This window comes from Sapajus apella, unplaced genomic scaffold (assembly GCF_009761245.1).
Source record: "Sapajus apella isolate SASKATOON/1434 unplaced genomic scaffold, GSC_monkey_1.0 scaffold28, whole genome shotgun sequence".
In the NCBI taxonomy this organism is placed as follows: domain Eukaryota; kingdom Metazoa; phylum Chordata; class Mammalia; order Primates; family Cebidae; genus Sapajus; species Sapajus apella.
This window is the reverse complement of record NW_022436968.1, coordinates 110,532-127,363: the sequence shown is the minus strand read 5'-3', so window position 1 is coordinate 127,363 and position 16,832 is coordinate 110,532. Positions and strand designations below refer to the sequence as shown.

Sequence of the window (16,832 nt, the reverse complement as noted above, 5' to 3'; positions counted from 1 at the left end):
AATAATTAATACTTTACATTGTTGGCCAGGCGCGGTGGCTCACGCTTGTAATCCCAGCACTTTGGAAGGCCCAGGCGGGTGGATCACGAGGTCAAGAGATCGAGACCATCCTGGTCAACATAGTGAAACCCCGTCTCTACTAAAAATACAAAAAATCAGCTGGGCATGGTGGCGCATGCCTGTAATCCCAGCTACTCAGGAGGCTGAGGCAGGAGAATTGCCTGAACCCGGGAGGCGGAGGTTGTGGTGAGCCGAGATCACGCCACTGCATTCCAGCCTGGGCAACAAGAGCGAAACTCCGTCTCAAAAAAAAAAAAAAATACTTTACATTGTTAATTACAGCTGGTTTATAAATCCCGATTTAGTTATTCTGTAATGCTCCAAACCTTAAAATCAAATTAGTAGACTTCAGTGATTATATTTTAATTAAGAAACAGCATATATAAAATAAAAATGTATCCTATGATAGCTGATTTTAAAGAAAATAATCAAGTGATGATAAAAGCACTTGATTTCTTTTATATACTTAGCTGGTATAATCATAAAGAACCCTCTTAGAAACTCAAGACTAGTAATATCTACATCATATTATAAACTAGGCTTGGATAAAATAAATATAGATAAGCCATATTGCATAGGGGTATGCTTTCTGTGACACTAATGTGATACTTGACATGTTTTCACAGTCATAGGGATATCCATTTATGAAATATAAGTTCTCAATAAACTTTCCACAGCATAGGAAATAAATTTCACTTAATAAACATGAAGTCAGAAAAACTATGTATTTGTGTGGTGCCGTGCAATTAATGCTTTTTATGCAGGAAGGTTGCAGTGTTTGCCACTATTGCTGGCAGTAGTAATTATAAAAACGGTTTAACTGGGGTGGTTATACCAGCCATTCACAGTATGAATGTTACTAGTAAATAGGACCAAGGAGGAATATTTTGGTATATTCAGTTTCACTGGAATTTGGTCAGGCAGTCAACACTACAGTTAGTTAAATACATTTGAAAACAAGTATCAGCATCACAAGCCATTTACTGTCTGAAATAATGCCTGTACTTATTACCATAACTTTTTGGATTCTAGTTTATCAGACATCACAGATTGTCAGAGAACAAGGATCTGCACTTTAAATACAATTCTGCTCTTAATCATTATTGTAGCTTCTAATTTTCCAGATACAGTGAATAAAGTTCCCAGTAAGCTGCTACAATAAGGGAGGAGAAGAGGGTATAGAGGGAGTGATTTTTTTTAAAAAAGGCTTTCTGTCCAAAGGTGAACTTTTATCAGTTCTTTCAATTATTGCTACAATTGAAAAGGTGTATTTCCAATCAATTTTCATGGTTCTGTATTTGCTTACTGTCATAGGATTTCATCCTATCTCATTTGAGTTGCAGTTTAAAAAAGCAAACCCTTCCTCAGTCTGACTGAATTCAACATGTGGAAATTTATGGCTTGGATCCTATGGCTCAAAAAGGTTACATACAGCAAGGAGCATATATTTTAAAAATATCGTAGAGTTGCAAAATATTACAATTAAGACAAACTTTTAAGACATAAAAATTGAAATGCTGCTTCTAAACCATGCCCATGTTATTTCTAAGGTATATTTCCTTAAATGTGAGTGAGTCTTTTTTGAGTCAGGGTCTTGTTGTGTCACCCAAGGTGTAGTGCAGTGATGCAATCATGGCTCACTGCAGTCTCAATCTTTCTGGCTCAGGTGATCCTCTCACCTCAGCCTCCTGAGTAGCTGGGACTACAGGTGAATGTCCCATGCCGAGCTAGTTTTTGTATTTTTAGTAGTGATAGGGTTTTGCCATGTTGTCCAGGCTGGTCTCAAACTCCTGGACTCAAGCAATCTACCTGCCCTTGGTCTGGGATTACAGGTGTGAGCCACCATGCCCAGACACAAGTGAGTCTTAAATGTGATTTTGTTTATTTTTGTGGATTTTGGCCTTGTTCATGCTGAAATGTGGGACAAATTATATTATGGGATAAGGAATATTTTGCATTCTAGAAAATATCAGTGAAACAAAAAGCTTTCCAAATGGTGGATTAGTGTTATTAATAGTTTTATTTCTTGATAGTGCAAATTCTCTTATTTCCTCCCTATATGATTGATTTCATGTGGAAAAAGGAGAGTCTGCCTTTGTACCTAAAATCTCTGCTCATCTATCCATCTGTTCGGTTGCTAGATAGATGTAACGAGGTAGCTTATGATTTTCAGAAAATTTAAAAGTTTTTTAACCTAATTTCCTCCCTGTTTAAACTTAATGTTTCCCTGAATCTACCAATAATTTTCTGTAGAAGAGAAGTAGCCCAGACTCTAACTGTAGAACTCTGCCCCAGAATACAATTTGGGAAGTATTCAGATCTTTGTCATATAATTAACAGCTGTGGAAGACAAGGTGAAAGGCCAACTTTAATTTTTAAAAGAAATGCTTATCAGATCTTGCTTATCAACTCACTTATGTGAGTTTCTGAACTTAATTCCAACAATGATCTCAGTAGCATTGTCAAATAGGGGAGCATTCAGGAATATAAAGAACTTTGCCATCAGCTAACTGTATGACTTGGGCAAGTTACTTACGTTTTATGTTTTCATTTTCTCAAATAACATAGTGAGCAAATGCTAAGATTTGCATTTTTCTGAAAAAAAAAAATAGATTGCATTTTGACATCTGGTCAGTGCTACAATAACATTCACCCTTTGATTTTCATCAGCTTTTCTGTAATTTGCTCTTTAAGTTTTCATAATACCTTCATGCTTTCCAATTTTTCTCCTGACTTTGCCTGCTTTTGATTTCAGTTCCCTCCCATTGACCTTATCCAGAGCATCTTTTGAATCCCCCAAAACCCAGTTTCTTCTTTGTGTGTGCATGTTTGTTTTGCTTTGCTTTGCTTTATTTTTTTTATTGGACTCCAGAAATCATTTTTCAATTAGAATGGCTTCTAAGTTATTTTAGGGAAATATATTTATTTAAGAATTCCAAAAGACATTCACTTAAGAAATGTTCATTGCACTGCTATTCTGTCTAGGCTTAAATTAGCAAATATCCATTTATTTAATTGTTGACAAAGAATATCCTTTGTTATAAAAATAGGAACTGATGACTCGGTTGTTTCTGAAGATCGACTTAATGAAACTGAACTGACAGATTTAGAAGGCCAACAAGAATCCCCTCCTAAAAATTACCTTTGTATAGAAGAGGAGAAAATCATAGACCATTCTCACAGTGATGGATTCCATAGTATTCATGAGCACGATCTCCATGCTGCTGCACCTAACCACCACGGTGAGAACAAAACTGTGCTGAGGAAGCATAATCATCAGTGGCACCACAAGCATTCTCATCATTCCCATGGCCCCTGTCATTCTGGATCCGATCTGAAAGAAACCGGAATAGCTAATATAGCCTGGATGGTGATCATGGGGGACGGTATTCACAACTTCAGTGATGGGCTCGCAATTGGTAAGTGGACTGGAAACATGGGTGATAATCTTCCACCACCTATGCTAATTTTATGGACTACAATATGTAAGATTAGATTTGTCTGGAGCTTCACAAATACACTGTTATGTATTGCTCTGGTCGGTTGATTTTCCCAAAGGATATAGTTTTGTGTTCATTTGTCACATTTGGAAGTGTAAGGGTATAATTTAGTGGAGTTTTTCTTTAGCACGTAAACACATCAGTAGTATATTTCTTTAATATCTTGATTTCTCAAAGTACAGTGACCATATTGAAAAAGCTGCTTATTAACATTATATTTTCATATCATTTTCAAAGAGGTGTAAATCTCTTTCGGGGATATGAAAATATCCTGAGATATTTTCCAGGGATATGAAAATATTTCAGTGCATTTACATATCCCTGAAAGTGAACAGTTTAATTTCAATCTTAGGTTTAATAAATTTTCCATATCTTTGAAAAGGCAAAAAAAATTTTTTACAACCTTAAAAATCCATTGTACTAAATTCAAATATATTAGTATCTTGCTAAAGTGATATTACTAGCTTAAGAGAATATTAAATATGATGAATCCATAATTTTCTTTGAGATCCAGACTCTATTAGTGCCCAGAAATAAGCTTTGATTTCTTTCAGAAAGTGGAGAACATGATTAATTTACAGTAGCTGTTTTGTTGTTGTTGTTGTTGTTTTTTAAATAGAGACAAGAGTCTAGCCATCATTCCCAGGCTGGCTTCGAACTCCTGGCCTCCAGCAATCCTTCCACCTCAGCCTGCCAGAGTACTAGGATTATGGGCATGAGCCACCATGCTCAACCTATAGTAGCTGTTAATACTAAAGAATAAAGAATTCTGCTAGTAGACCTAGATGCATTTATACGTCTCACCTCAGTCCTCAACACTACCAGACAAGTAATACTTTGTACCATTTATTTTTTAGGCTTATGAAAGTTTTGATAAGGGTGTTAAGCTATTTAAATCTCTATAAAGATCAATGAAAGGGAGAGCAAGTACAATCTTAGACTTACGAGACTTAAAATTGAGCATCAAACCACTACCTTGAAATACTGAAAATTGTTACTATCCCCAAGATATTAGTGAGCTGGAAGGCTACAAAAATAAGAGAATTAATTTCAGTATGGAATATTGCTTTTATTGAATAGTGGTTTCTCTAGTTGTCACATACCTATCATACCCCAGTATGTGTTCAAAAACTATGGTGTATAAGAGAAGTGAGTCACTCATATATTAAGAAATTAATTTAGATAGGCAAATGAAACTGCATCTGTCATCATTAATGAAAATGTGAAGACAGAGATCAGTAAATCTCGTTTTTTTTCTTATCTTCCTCAGGCGCAGCTTTCAGTGCTGGATTGACAGGAGGAATCAGTACTTCTATAGCCGTCTTCTGTCATGAACTGCCACATGAATTAGGTAATATAACCTTAAAAATTTTACCAGGTCCCATCAAATCTAAGACTTCCTTAATTGTAATTACATTCAAATTTTAGAGATGTTCAAGCATAAAAAATGGCTGATGGCAACTATAGTGTCATTAATTGTTAGATATATCATGATGTTAAAATATGAAAAAAAAAATGCTCCTTAAGATTGATGAAATGTTTGTGTGCTTTCTTTTGCATTTAATAACATAATTATGGTATTATAATGAAGATTATAGATTATGACTGGTTCACCAAGTAAAACTTTTAAAAAGAAATCTTTCTGAATTTAAATGCCACATTTTGATGTTAATCTACTTTGAATTTATTTCATATACTACATAGACCATATTTTTAAAAGAATCAGGGTAAAGTTTGCAATTACATCATTGAAAGGCAGATACATCTAGGAATGAATACAAGATTTTTGGGTATTAAGACTATGATACTAAAATATATATAATGAAAACGAAATCATCTAACCATCTTACTTCATAGATAAAATAAGAGCTTTGGAAATGAATGATTATTCTAAAACCTCAGTGCTGGTTAGTAACAGAGTTACTTTTTTTTTTTTTTTTGTAGAGATGAGCTTTCTCCATTTTGGTCAGGCTGGTCTCAAACTCCCTACCTCAGGTGATCCGCCTGCCTCTGCCTCCCAAAGTGCTGGGGTTACAGGTGTGAACCACCATGCCTGACCCTAATTTTTGTATTTAGTAGAGATTGGGTTTTGCCATGTTGGCCAGCCTTCATTATTTCTTCATAAATAATGGAAAGTTAATGTTGATGTTCAAAAATGTTACCCCGATGGTTATTAAAGATAGGGTTGCATTCTTAACTCTGTTACTAACCAGCACTGAGGTTTCAGAATAATCATTCATTTCCAAAGCTCTTACCTTATCTATGAAGTAAGAAGGTTGGATGATTTCTGTTTAAATTATATATATTTTAACAATACAATCTTAACACCCAAAAATCTTGTATTCGTTTCTTATGTGATTTTGGTAGAGTGGAGCTGAATACTTGAAAAATAATCTTTAAAATCCTGTATTTTTCTTTTTGCATTTTAGAACATGTTTTCTTGATACACTTTCAACTGTAGTAATTATATATATCATGTTGGACTTGATTCTATTCTATTTTTTTTTTTTCCCCAAACACATTTCCCATTTGCCCTTAGAAATGAGTGCCGGCAGTGAGCTCCACTTTTTTTTTTTTTTTTTTCTAAAAGGAAATGGGTTACTTCCTACTCACTTTCATTTCACTTTTTTGATACATCCCTTATGTTTCTTACCTTATGTTACTTATTATCTTTTAAAACTCTCCATCCTGATTACCACGAGTTAATTTAATGTGTTGCTTCTGCCCAGTACTCAGAAATATCCTTTCACCACATTTTACATAATTAGCACCTATTATTGGACACAGCATTTAATTTCCTCCCCTCACAGACAGTAGTGCATTGAACATCTCTAGACTTGGTACCTGTCGACCCCTCTGAGACACAGGTCTAGGTATGCTTGCTAAAGCAGTGTGATTTCCGAACAGCAATACCTGAAAGTTCCTGTTGCCACAGCCCTCCCAGCACTTGGCATTAACTTACTGTTTTTTTCCCCCCTTTGAGACAGAGTCTGGCTCTGTCACCCAGGCTGGAGTGCAGTGGCGTGATCTCAACTCACTACAGCCTCCGTCCTCTGGGTTCAAGTGATTCTTGTGCCTCAGCCTCCCAAGTAGCTGAGGCTACAGGCATGTACCACCACACCTGGCTAATTTTTTTATTTTGTATTTTGGTTTTTTGTTTGTTTTGAGACAGAGTTTTGCTATTGTTGCCCAGGCTAGAGTGCAATGGCACGATCTTGGCTCACCAAAAGCTCTGCCTCCTAGATTCAAGCGATTCTCCTGCCTCAGTCACCAAGTAGCTGGGATTATAGGCATGCCCTACCACGCCTGACTAATTTTGTATTTTTAGTAGACATGGGGTTTCTCCATGTTGATCAAACTGGTCTCGAACTCCCGACCTCAGGTGATCTGCCCTCTGCCTCCCAAAGTGCTGGGATTACAGGCGTAAGCCACCATGCCTGGCCCTAATTGTTGTGTTTTTAGTAGAGACAGTGTTTCGCCATGTTAGCCAGACTGGTTTTGAACTCCTGACCCCAAGTGATCTGCCTCTCTCAGCCTCCCAAAGTGCTGGGATTACAGGTGTTAGCCACCACACCCAGCCTTAATTTTCTCTTTTTTTTTTCCCAATGTAATGGATGTAAAGCATTTCTTTTTTGTTTTAGTTGGTATTTATTTATCAATTTAATTTCTCTCCACATGAAGTAGTGCTTTAGTTTTCTTCTTCTATAAATTAAAAAAACAGTAGCGTAAGATGCATATATGCATTCACACCAAAAATATCTGAAGGAAATGGAGATGGCATTAATTTGAAAGAAAAAATACTAATTTCACCTTTTGAATATGCAAGGGATTTCTTCATGTGCTTTCTAATTTAAATTTTCTGAAAACTCACCTGGCTATGAAATGTCTGTCATTTGTACATAATTGCCTTGATGTGTAGTATTTGCTCATTTTTGAATAGAACTTGTATAATTTTCTTGAAAAATCAATAATTTCTTATGTAAAGCAGAAAAAAATACATTAGTGCATACTTGGTGCTACTTCCTTGGGGCTTGATTCTGTATGGTTTCATTTACCTTGCCAACTTCAGACATATAATCTGATCTCTTGTTCATGTCCCATTATCCTTTAATCAGACCAAGTCATCACTGCCTTTATGGTGTTTTGCTTAGACAGTTTGGATAGTCTTTATATCCTGGTTTTATTCTGTTGTAGTATGTCATTGGCAGATACATCTGCTTAAGTGTGATGTTCTTATGTAATTAAAGTCTTTCAGTAGCTTTCCTGACATACAAAATGCAGCTAGATTTTATTAGTCACACTTTTTTTTCTCTCTGTAATAGGGTCTCACTCTGTTGTCCAGGCTAGAGTGCAGTGGTGTGATCACGGCTCAATGTAACCTTGACCTCCAGGGCTCAGATGATCCTCCCATGTCAGCCTCCTGAGTAGCTGGGACTATAGGCACACACCATCATGCCCAGCTAATTTTTGTATTTTTGACAGTTAGGGTTTTGTCATGTTGCCCAAGCTGGTCTTGAACTCCTGGGCTCAAGTGATCGGTCTGCCTCAACCTCCCAGAGTGCTGGGATTACAGCCTTGAGCCAACTATGAGTCACATTTTCAATGACCTTCACTTCTTCTCTCTACTTACTTTTATAGTGTTACCTGCAGTACATCCTGCTACATATTTTTCATTTTAACTAAACACAGTTCACCAAATGTGTAATGTGGGTGCCTGAATCTGTTTCCTTTTTTATACCATTCTCCTGCATGGCTGGCCCAAATACTTTTATTCCTAGTTTATCATGTTAAGAATCTTTAACCTCATTACTGTCTTCTACCTCATGCCTTGGATTACTGTTTCCTCTAAATTTTATTGTTTGCTTGCTCTGCATCCTTCACACATTTTCTTGTTAGATCCCCTATTTCTTAAACTGTAAATTTTAAATGCACAGATACTATGTCTTATACTCTTCTCTAACTGTCACATAGTGCTGTTAGTGCTGTTAGCCTAACTCTACAATTCAAGGCTATCAGTTTTTAAATATGAGTAACATGTTGCCTCATGTATAATCTTCCACTTAAAAACTTTTTTAGTAATAGACTTGGATAATCATGTGTACATATCCATAATATACTAGAAAAGCTTCCAACTTTCTTTCTTGCTCATCTACCCACTACCTGATAAATGGAGTGTCAGCCTACTTTAAGTGTGGTTTTATTGAATTGCCCTAACCTTGAAGGATTCACTCAGACACAGAATTGATAACAAGTTGTTTTGGAGATTAAGGGTGGTTACCTTCTTATTGCTTACTACTTTTTCTCTCTGCAATTTCTTATTGAAGCAGTGACACACACGGGATAACCACATGTAGAACAAATGCATTACATATATTAATGGCTAGGTAAGCCCTTGATACCCAATGCAGAGCTCTGGTAAAAAACTGGAATGGAGAACTCCCCTTGAGGCAGGACCCTCCAGTGAGTCCTTCAGACCTCAGATGTCCACCTGTTTTATCCCCCAAATCAGAGGTTGAGATGTTGCTACTGCTATGAGAGGAAATATCAAGCCAGCGTATATTCAGTTTGCCAGAGGGAAAGGAATGGGATTTAAGAAAATGTGCATTTTTCCTAATGTAAATTGACATAAACTGTACCATACTGTAGCTGGATAGGCTGCTAGGGAAGGAACAGCATAAAAAAATGACCCAGCTTCCTCTTTGGGAGGTGACAGAAAAGGCTCTGGTCCTTGTTTCTATCAACAAGGTAAGAAGTGATCTATGAACCATGAATAAAGGAAGCAAAAATATGATTGTAGAGCCTAGTTTTTGCCTTAAGGCACAACAAGGGGCACTTTTGTACAATAGGCCCAGGTTAGTGTCGCTACTCCGATCATATCATCTACTCATACTCTCTCAGAGGAACAGGATGTTGAGAGAGGCATACAAGCCTCAGAACTCCCAAGCACAGGGAAAATCCTTTCTCTATAGGTTGAATTAGAAGCATGGCAGAGAGAGCCAGGGAGAAGTCCACTTCCCACTTTGTAGGTTAAAATGTTGACAAAGCAGTATATATGTCACATTTCAGGATAATTTATTTGATCTAAAACCTATTTTGCCTTGTTACATTTTTTATTATGAATTCTTAAAACAATTCTGAGATTTCCCTACTGACCTCAGACCCTAGGAAGAAAAACATGTTTTCAAATTATGTTGCAATATATTGGAGACTAACCCTTAGTTGGTCAGTAATTCCAACAAGTTCTTGTGTTCTGCTTCTTAACTGATTGCTATTTCTGCAGTGGTATGTTTACTCAGACACAGAACTGAAAACAAGTTGTTTTAGAGATGAAGGATGATTACCTTCTTTCTGTTTACCCTTTTTTCTCTCTGCAGTTTCTGCATGTGTGTTTTGTGTTTGTATTTAGGAATGTGATATGTAAAAACATGCTTAGAACTATAGAATAACATATAGCTCAGGGAGTTTGACTCTTAAGAGACATGAAGAATTGAAAGCATTTGAGGAAATAGCAAACTCACATCTCATTTTGTGTTTGCTCTCTGGTGTGGCAATGGCTGAACTGCCTGAATTATTAAGTCACTACTCTCTTTTCGGTGTTTGCCAAACGTACGTGGCTGAATTTAAGTTACAATACTGCTTTGTTGTATCTCTTCACTTTTTTCTACCTTCCTTCAATAAGGAACTGTTTAAGCACTTGAGTAATTTACATGAAAGCCTGTGTAGTAGGAGAAGGCCATCTATAGGGGACATAATGTTGAGGACTGTCCTGAGGGCAGGCAGAAGACAGCTGCTTCCAGGTTTGAACTCAGGATGGATCAACCACCTGGGTATCGTTGCACTCTCAGAAGAGCCCCAGGTGTTGGATTCCACCAGGGTTTCACAAACTCCTATCTGAATTCTGAGACTCGCACAGAGAGGCTTTTGACTGGATGGATGTGGGAATATGAGTGGATCACCTTCCATTTTGCCATCTTGGTTTATCACAATTTCCCAAACAGTCGTCTTGATGTTGAGTAATGTGTTTCAACTTCAAGGAAATAACATTTTGATAAATAAATACATAGCCATGGGGCAAGGGTTAGAAAACTGCCTATTGGGTACTATTGTGTAGTACACCAGGGTGACCAATTCAGTCATACCCACACCTCAGCATCACATAATATAGCTCTGTAACAATCCTGTACATGTACCTCATGCTTCTAAAATAAAAGTTGAAAAAGAAAAAGAAAATATGTAGCTGTGATAAAACTCAAAGAGAGGTTATAGTGTTGTACATTTTTCCTTTCCTACCAAACGAATTAAGGATTACACCGAAATTTAAAATAAGATGTTCATGTGTTAAATTGTCCATGGAAAATTGAACATTCATTGTATAGATTTATGTAGAATTTTAACATGTTTAAAACCATCATTTAAGACAAGAATAAAGAGCCTTAAAATATATACATGTTTTAAAAAAATCTCTTAGTGGATGTTAACAGATGTTAACATAACTAAACCATTGGATTAGTTTAAAAGCTTTGGCAGGCATACCTCATTCATTGAGCTAATGATATCCTTTGTCAGCAGGGAGGAAAGAATATTGATTTGCCAAAAGATGAATAGATTTGCATGTTTAGTATAAATCCCTGCTGTGATAGTTCCTTTGACTTAGTTTAAAAATGTTTATACAGGTTCTTACTGAGAAGGGAAATGAGGAGAAAGGGAAAAACATGCAGATACCTTTGAGAATTTATAACCTGAGATAAGACTACAACAAAGATTTTAAAATGAAATAATTCACTTGATACAAAGACAATTATGCAAAAATCATTTGTATTGCTATATACTAGCAATCAGCAGTTGAAAATTAAAATTTTAAAAAGTTCTATTTATAATAGCATCAAAACATGTAATATTTAGTTTAAATCTAAAAGCATATGCATAGACGTATAAATAATAAAAGAAACCAAAGGAGACTTAAATGAAGAGCTATACCAGGTTCAAGGACCAGAAGACTGTTGTTAAGATGCTTTTTTTTTTTTTTTTTAAGAGACACAGTACATTCTCAATAAAAAATTCGGCAGGATTTTTTGCAGAGATGAACAAGCTTTTTAAAAATTTTATATGGGAAGAGGAAGGAACTTATATAGCCAGTAGAATTTGGAAAAAGACAACAAAGTTGATTTAACATATACTATAAAGTCACAGTAATCAAAACAGTTGGAATTGGTGAAAGAGTAGACATATTAATCAATGGAGCAAAGCAGAGTCCTCATATATGGCAATTTATTTTCAACAAATGGTGCTGTAACAATTGGACATCTACTTGCAATTAAAAAAAAAAAAAGGAAGAAAGAAAAATACCTTTGACCCATAACTTACTATAGAAAAAAAAAATGAACTCAAAATAGATAATCTAAATGGAGACACTAAAAATAGAAAACAATACCTCTGTGTCTTTGGGCTAGGTAAAGTGTTTTTAGATACAGCACTAAGAGCATGCTCCATTAAGGAAAAAAGTCATAAAATATACTTCATACAAATTAAAAACTCTTCACAAAAGACAGTTAAGAAAATAATAATAAGGTAATCCACAAACTGGGATAAAATATTTGGAAAAGAAATATCTGACAAAAGACTTTTAGAACCAGAATATTTAAAGACCTCCCAATTCAATCAGGAAAACAAATGACCCAACAAAATAAAATAGACACAAGACTTGAACAAACATTTCACTGAAGAAGTTATACAGATGAGATTTCAGATACTGGATTTCAAATTACGGACTAGCAAGGATGTGGAACAGCTACAGCTCCTATACATTGCTGGTGGGGATGCAGTTTCTTATGAAGTTAGAAATATGCTTAACTGTATGGCCTAGTGATCCCACTTAATAGGTATCTGGCCAAGAGAAATGAAAACTTTTATTGACACAAAAGCCTGTTTATGAATGTGTGCAGTGGCTTTCTTCATAATTGCAAAAAACTGTAAACAACCTAAATGTTCTTGGCTGGTGAAGATAGATAAACTATGGTTCATCTATTGACTATTACTGAGCAATAAAAAGTAGTTTTCTGATATACACAGTAACATAAATGGGTCTTAAATGCATTATTCTAAATGAACAAAATCTAAACTTAAAAGACTACATACTTTGGGAGGCCGAGGCGGGTGGATCACGAGGTCAAGAGATCGAGAGCATCCTGGTCAACATAGTGAAGCCCCGTCTCTACTAAAACTACAAAAAATTAGCTGGGCATGGTGGCGCGTGCCTGTAGTCCCAGCTACTCAGGAGGCTGAGGCAGGAGAATTGCCTGAACCCAGGAGGCGGAGGTTGCGGTGAGCCGAGATCGCGCCATTGCACTCCAGCCTGGGTAACAAGAGCGAAACTCCGTCTCAAAAAAAAAAAAAAAAAGACTACATACTGTGTGCTTCCATTTAGATGATGTTCTGGTAAAGGCCAAATCATAGGAGCAGAAAGCAGATTGTTGGTTGCCTAAGGGCGAGTGGCCTGAAAAATTTTTGAAAGGGTAATGAAACAGTTCTAGAGCTTGATGGTGTTTGTGGTTTTATGATATTATGTGTTTGTCAAAATTCATAGAAGTGTACATTTGTTAGAATTGTGTAATTATACCATAATTTTTAAAAATATTAAATGAAAATAGTTTGCCTTGAATCTTGATTAGTTAATTCATGCTATTTGGTTGTTACTCAGAAATGAACTATCTTGCTATTCGATAATATTAGAGAAGGCAACAAAGTTGATGTATTTCGTACCCATGGCACTGTACAAAATACTGCATTATTAATTTATAAAAGGAAGCAATGCATTTTGTAACCTAAAAGACACTTCTGTAGTCTGTTTGTATTATGTAACATGTTAAATGAAAGTGCCTCTTCAGCACAGTTGGTGGGTGAATTATTGAAAACAAGGAGTAGAAATTTGTTAGGGAAGTTAGGGAGCTCTTTTCACAGAGAAAAAGCTGAGAAAGACTGGAGAAAATTAAACAAAACTCCAGGAGCAAGAAGATAGAAAAACTGATATTAAATCCAGGTCTTGGCAGGAGAATTAAAGTATTTAGGGTCAGAGGAGAAAAGATGTAAGGAGAATAGCATTAGATGAAAACTGGACAATGGTAACTTAGAAACCATTGGTAGATAATCTCATTAGGTACGTTATCTAACTTTCCCAAATAATGCTGCAGTGTTTAGTTTGCAGCAATTTGTTGGAAGGTGGAAAAATGAATGATACCTTGCAGTAATTTCTTTATTGTTAACTGCTTTTTATCTGTTATAGACTATGATCTTGTAACCATGAGAGGTAATAGAAGAACAGATCTTGTATTTTTAGATATGTAGCTGTTAAGATTCTTTCTTAAGGGAAAGAAACAAGCCAATGTTCTGTATAGCACCTTGCATATGCTGAGTGTTCAATAATTGATTTGATACTTGTTCATGTAGTAACTAAAATTATTATAGTAAGTAAAGCTAATGGGTATTTCTCTTTTGTACTTCTTCAAGGTGGAATAAGCTATTGCTTTTGACCCATTCGCTTCAAGACTATTATCTTTAGCATCATTTTGCCCTTCTACTGACACCTCTCTGAGCAGTAATTTTTTTTCCCTGATGATCCAACTTAATTTTTTTCCACAGGCTGTAGTCAAGCTTGCAGATAATGTTCCAACTTTAGATAGATGAAAAGAAAAGTGCCTTTCCTCTTTTTTTGGAGGGAGAGGGTGGTGGGAGGAGAATCCATTGAGGATCCTTAGAAATAGAATTTCAGGATTTTCCCCCCTGTGAGTTTTTGTTTTACATCAGCTCTGTGATCATGGTTGATTTCATAGTCACCAGTGTCACCATTCTTCATCATCACAGTTAGAAACAGACTTTGGATCATGGCTTAATAAGAACCTGGTGTTTTACTCTATTTTCAGCATTGTTGATGTTCTTCCGAGCCTCAGCTAGACATTATGTGCATCATTGTGGAGGCATAAAAAAGTGGTGTGGAAGGCTCTTTATTCTTACTACATTTTTAGGATTTTGGGGATTATTACAGTTTTGTCTGTTTCAGGATAGATATATAACCTTTCAGATGGTTGTCTTTCAGTATCATGCCTTTGAGATTCATCCACGTTTTTGCATGCATTATGGTTTAATAAGTAAAAAAAAATTTTATGCGATAAAATATTTTTATTAAAAGTGTGTATCTTTTTAATGCTAATTTCATTGGTTTTCTGCATTCAGGTTTGTGTTTTAAATCCTGTGGTTTAAAAACATTCCCATTGTTTAATTGCAGGTGATTTTGCAGTTCTTCTTAAAGCAGGCATGACTGTAAAGCAAGCCATTGTATACAATCTCCTCTCTGCCATGATGGCTTACATAGGCATGCTCATAGGCACAGCTGTTGGTCAGTATGCCAATAACATCACACTTTGGATCTTTGCAATCACTGCAGGCATGTTCCTCTATGTAGCCTTGGTGGATATGGTAAGATATTTTGTATTTTTTTGTGGTACTAAACCTGCAAATGAAATAAATCCTTGCAAGTGGTTTGAAGTCACTGTTTTTAAAAATGTAACTCATTTTAAAGACATAATACCCTAAGTAACTCTTAAGGAAAGACATTTAAGTAGGAGGTTTCCTTTTATGGAAACCAGTTGAGTTGCTAAAAATTATGTTACTATTTAATCATTAGTAATAGAGTTTTAATTACAGAATTATTATACTACTTTGAAGATGTTGTAATATTGGGGTAGACGTGTTTTATTTTTGTTAGCCAAATAAGTTTGTGAGCTTGTTTTATGGCAAACAGGAGAGAAATACTATTCCTGTTAGGTAAGCCAGTCTTTTGTAGGAAGTGGTATATATTCCATAAGGTTTATATAATTTATTACTAAATTTAGCTTAAAGTTAAATGTAAATGCTAACAATTTGTTTTATTTTGATTTTACTTTAATACCCCAAATACGTTAGACAGTGTATTTACAGAACTAGCAATTAGGGATTTTTTTGTTAGTTTGTTTTTGACTAGATATCACATTTTCTTTTTCTGATAAGATCATAACAGTCTTACTTCAGAATTATGAAGCTTAGTTTTTGTTTATTTATTTTTTGAAATAGGGTCTTGCTCTGTTGCCCAGACTGGAGTGCAGTGCTATGAACATGGCTCACTGCAGCCTTGACCACCTGTGCTCAAGTGATACTCCTGCCTCAGCCCCTGAGTAGCTAGGACTACTTACACATACCTGCTACCATAGCCAGCAAAAATATTTTTTTTTTTTACATTTTTTTTGTTGTAGAAATAGGGTCTTGCTATATTGCCCAGGCTGGTCTCAAACTCCTGGGCTCAAGCATTCCTACTGCCTCAGCCTCTCAAAGTGCTTGGGATTACAAGTATGAGCCACCATACCCGGCCCAGCCTAAATTTTTAATCACAAAATTAATGCCTGTTTGTTATAGAAGGTTTTGAAAAGGTAAATAATTATTTCTTCTTTTAGTTTACAAAGTTACCTAAAAGTAGTCATCTTCCCTGCTGACTTTTAGTATTTCATTTCCTATTCTCACCCTCAACTGATAACCTTGCTTCTGATTTCATGGAGCCGTTAATCCACAAGTTCTCATCATCACTTCTGCTTACCTTGCTGTATCTATGCCCATTTACCTTCTTTTCTGTTACTAAAAGGAAACTTCCTAGCAGCTGGTGCTCCTGCAGACCGCTCCCTAGAACTTATCCCCTCTGAACTCCCTTAATTTCTCCCCTCTCTTTCCCATACCATTTCCCCCTTTCTGCTGGATTATTTCTGTTAGCCTATAAACCTCACATTACTTCTCCCTTCTTAAAAAGGTGGGGGACGTCTCTTAGTTCCAACTTCCCCTTTAGCTATCACCCTATTGCTGCTCTCTTTTAGGAAATTTTCATTGGTTTGTTTTTGGTTTTGGGTTATTTTTTGAGACAGGGTCTCACTCTGTTACCCCGGCAGGAGTGCAATGGTGTGGTTGTGGCTCACTGCAGCCTCGACTCCCCAGGCTCAAGTAATCCTCCTACCTCTACTGCCTGAGTAGCTGGGACCACATGTGCACACCACCATACCTAGCTAAACCTATAATCTGAGCACTTTGGATTTTTAAGTTTTTGTAGAAATGGAGTCTGACTATGTTACCCAGGCTGGTCTTGAATGCCTGGCCTCAAGCCATGCTCTAGACTCAGCATTCCAAAGTGCTCAGATTATAGGTGTAAGCCACCATGTCCTGCTCATTGTTTATTTTTAAATTTTCCTTTTTTTTTTTTTT

The 16,832-nt window shown here is 36.1% G+C and overlaps 2 protein-coding genes and 1 long non-coding RNA gene across 9 annotated transcripts in view; 1 reads left to right on the top strand and 2 right to left on the bottom strand.

Annotated features, from left to right (window-relative positions):
* SLC39A10 (solute carrier family 39 member 10) overlaps positions 1-16,832 on the top strand; it is a 165,792-nt gene that overhangs the window by 144,515 nt on the left and 4,445 nt on the right. For all 7 annotated transcript variants that reach the window (XM_032292582.1, XM_032292581.1, XM_032292586.1 and 4 more), the window contains 3 exons: positions 3,111-3,479; positions 4,831-4,911; positions 14,839-15,029. In XM_032292582.1, the coding sequence (XP_032148473.1) occupies positions 3,111-3,479; positions 4,831-4,911; positions 14,839-15,029 (641 nt within the window). The remainder of the gene's footprint in view (positions 1-3,110; positions 3,480-4,830; positions 4,912-14,838; positions 15,030-16,832) is intronic.
* LOC116560998 lies at positions 9,616-11,451 on the bottom strand. Its single transcript, XR_004273247.1, has 2 exons — positions 9,997-11,451; positions 9,616-9,682 (listed from the first exon to the last, which is right to left on the bottom strand). It is a non-coding gene; the product is annotated as an uncharacterized LOC116560998 (long non-coding RNA).
* The window catches only part of LOC116560993 (dynein heavy chain 7, axonemal), a 107,691-nt gene continuing 105,829 nt past the window's right edge, over positions 14,971-16,832 (bottom strand). Inside the window, exon 23 of the mRNA XM_032292577.1 lies at positions 14,971-15,063. Coding sequence (XP_032148468.1) covers positions 15,058-15,063 — 6 coding nt within the window. The 3' untranslated portion in view covers positions 14,971-15,057. The remainder of the gene's footprint in view (positions 15,064-16,832) is intronic.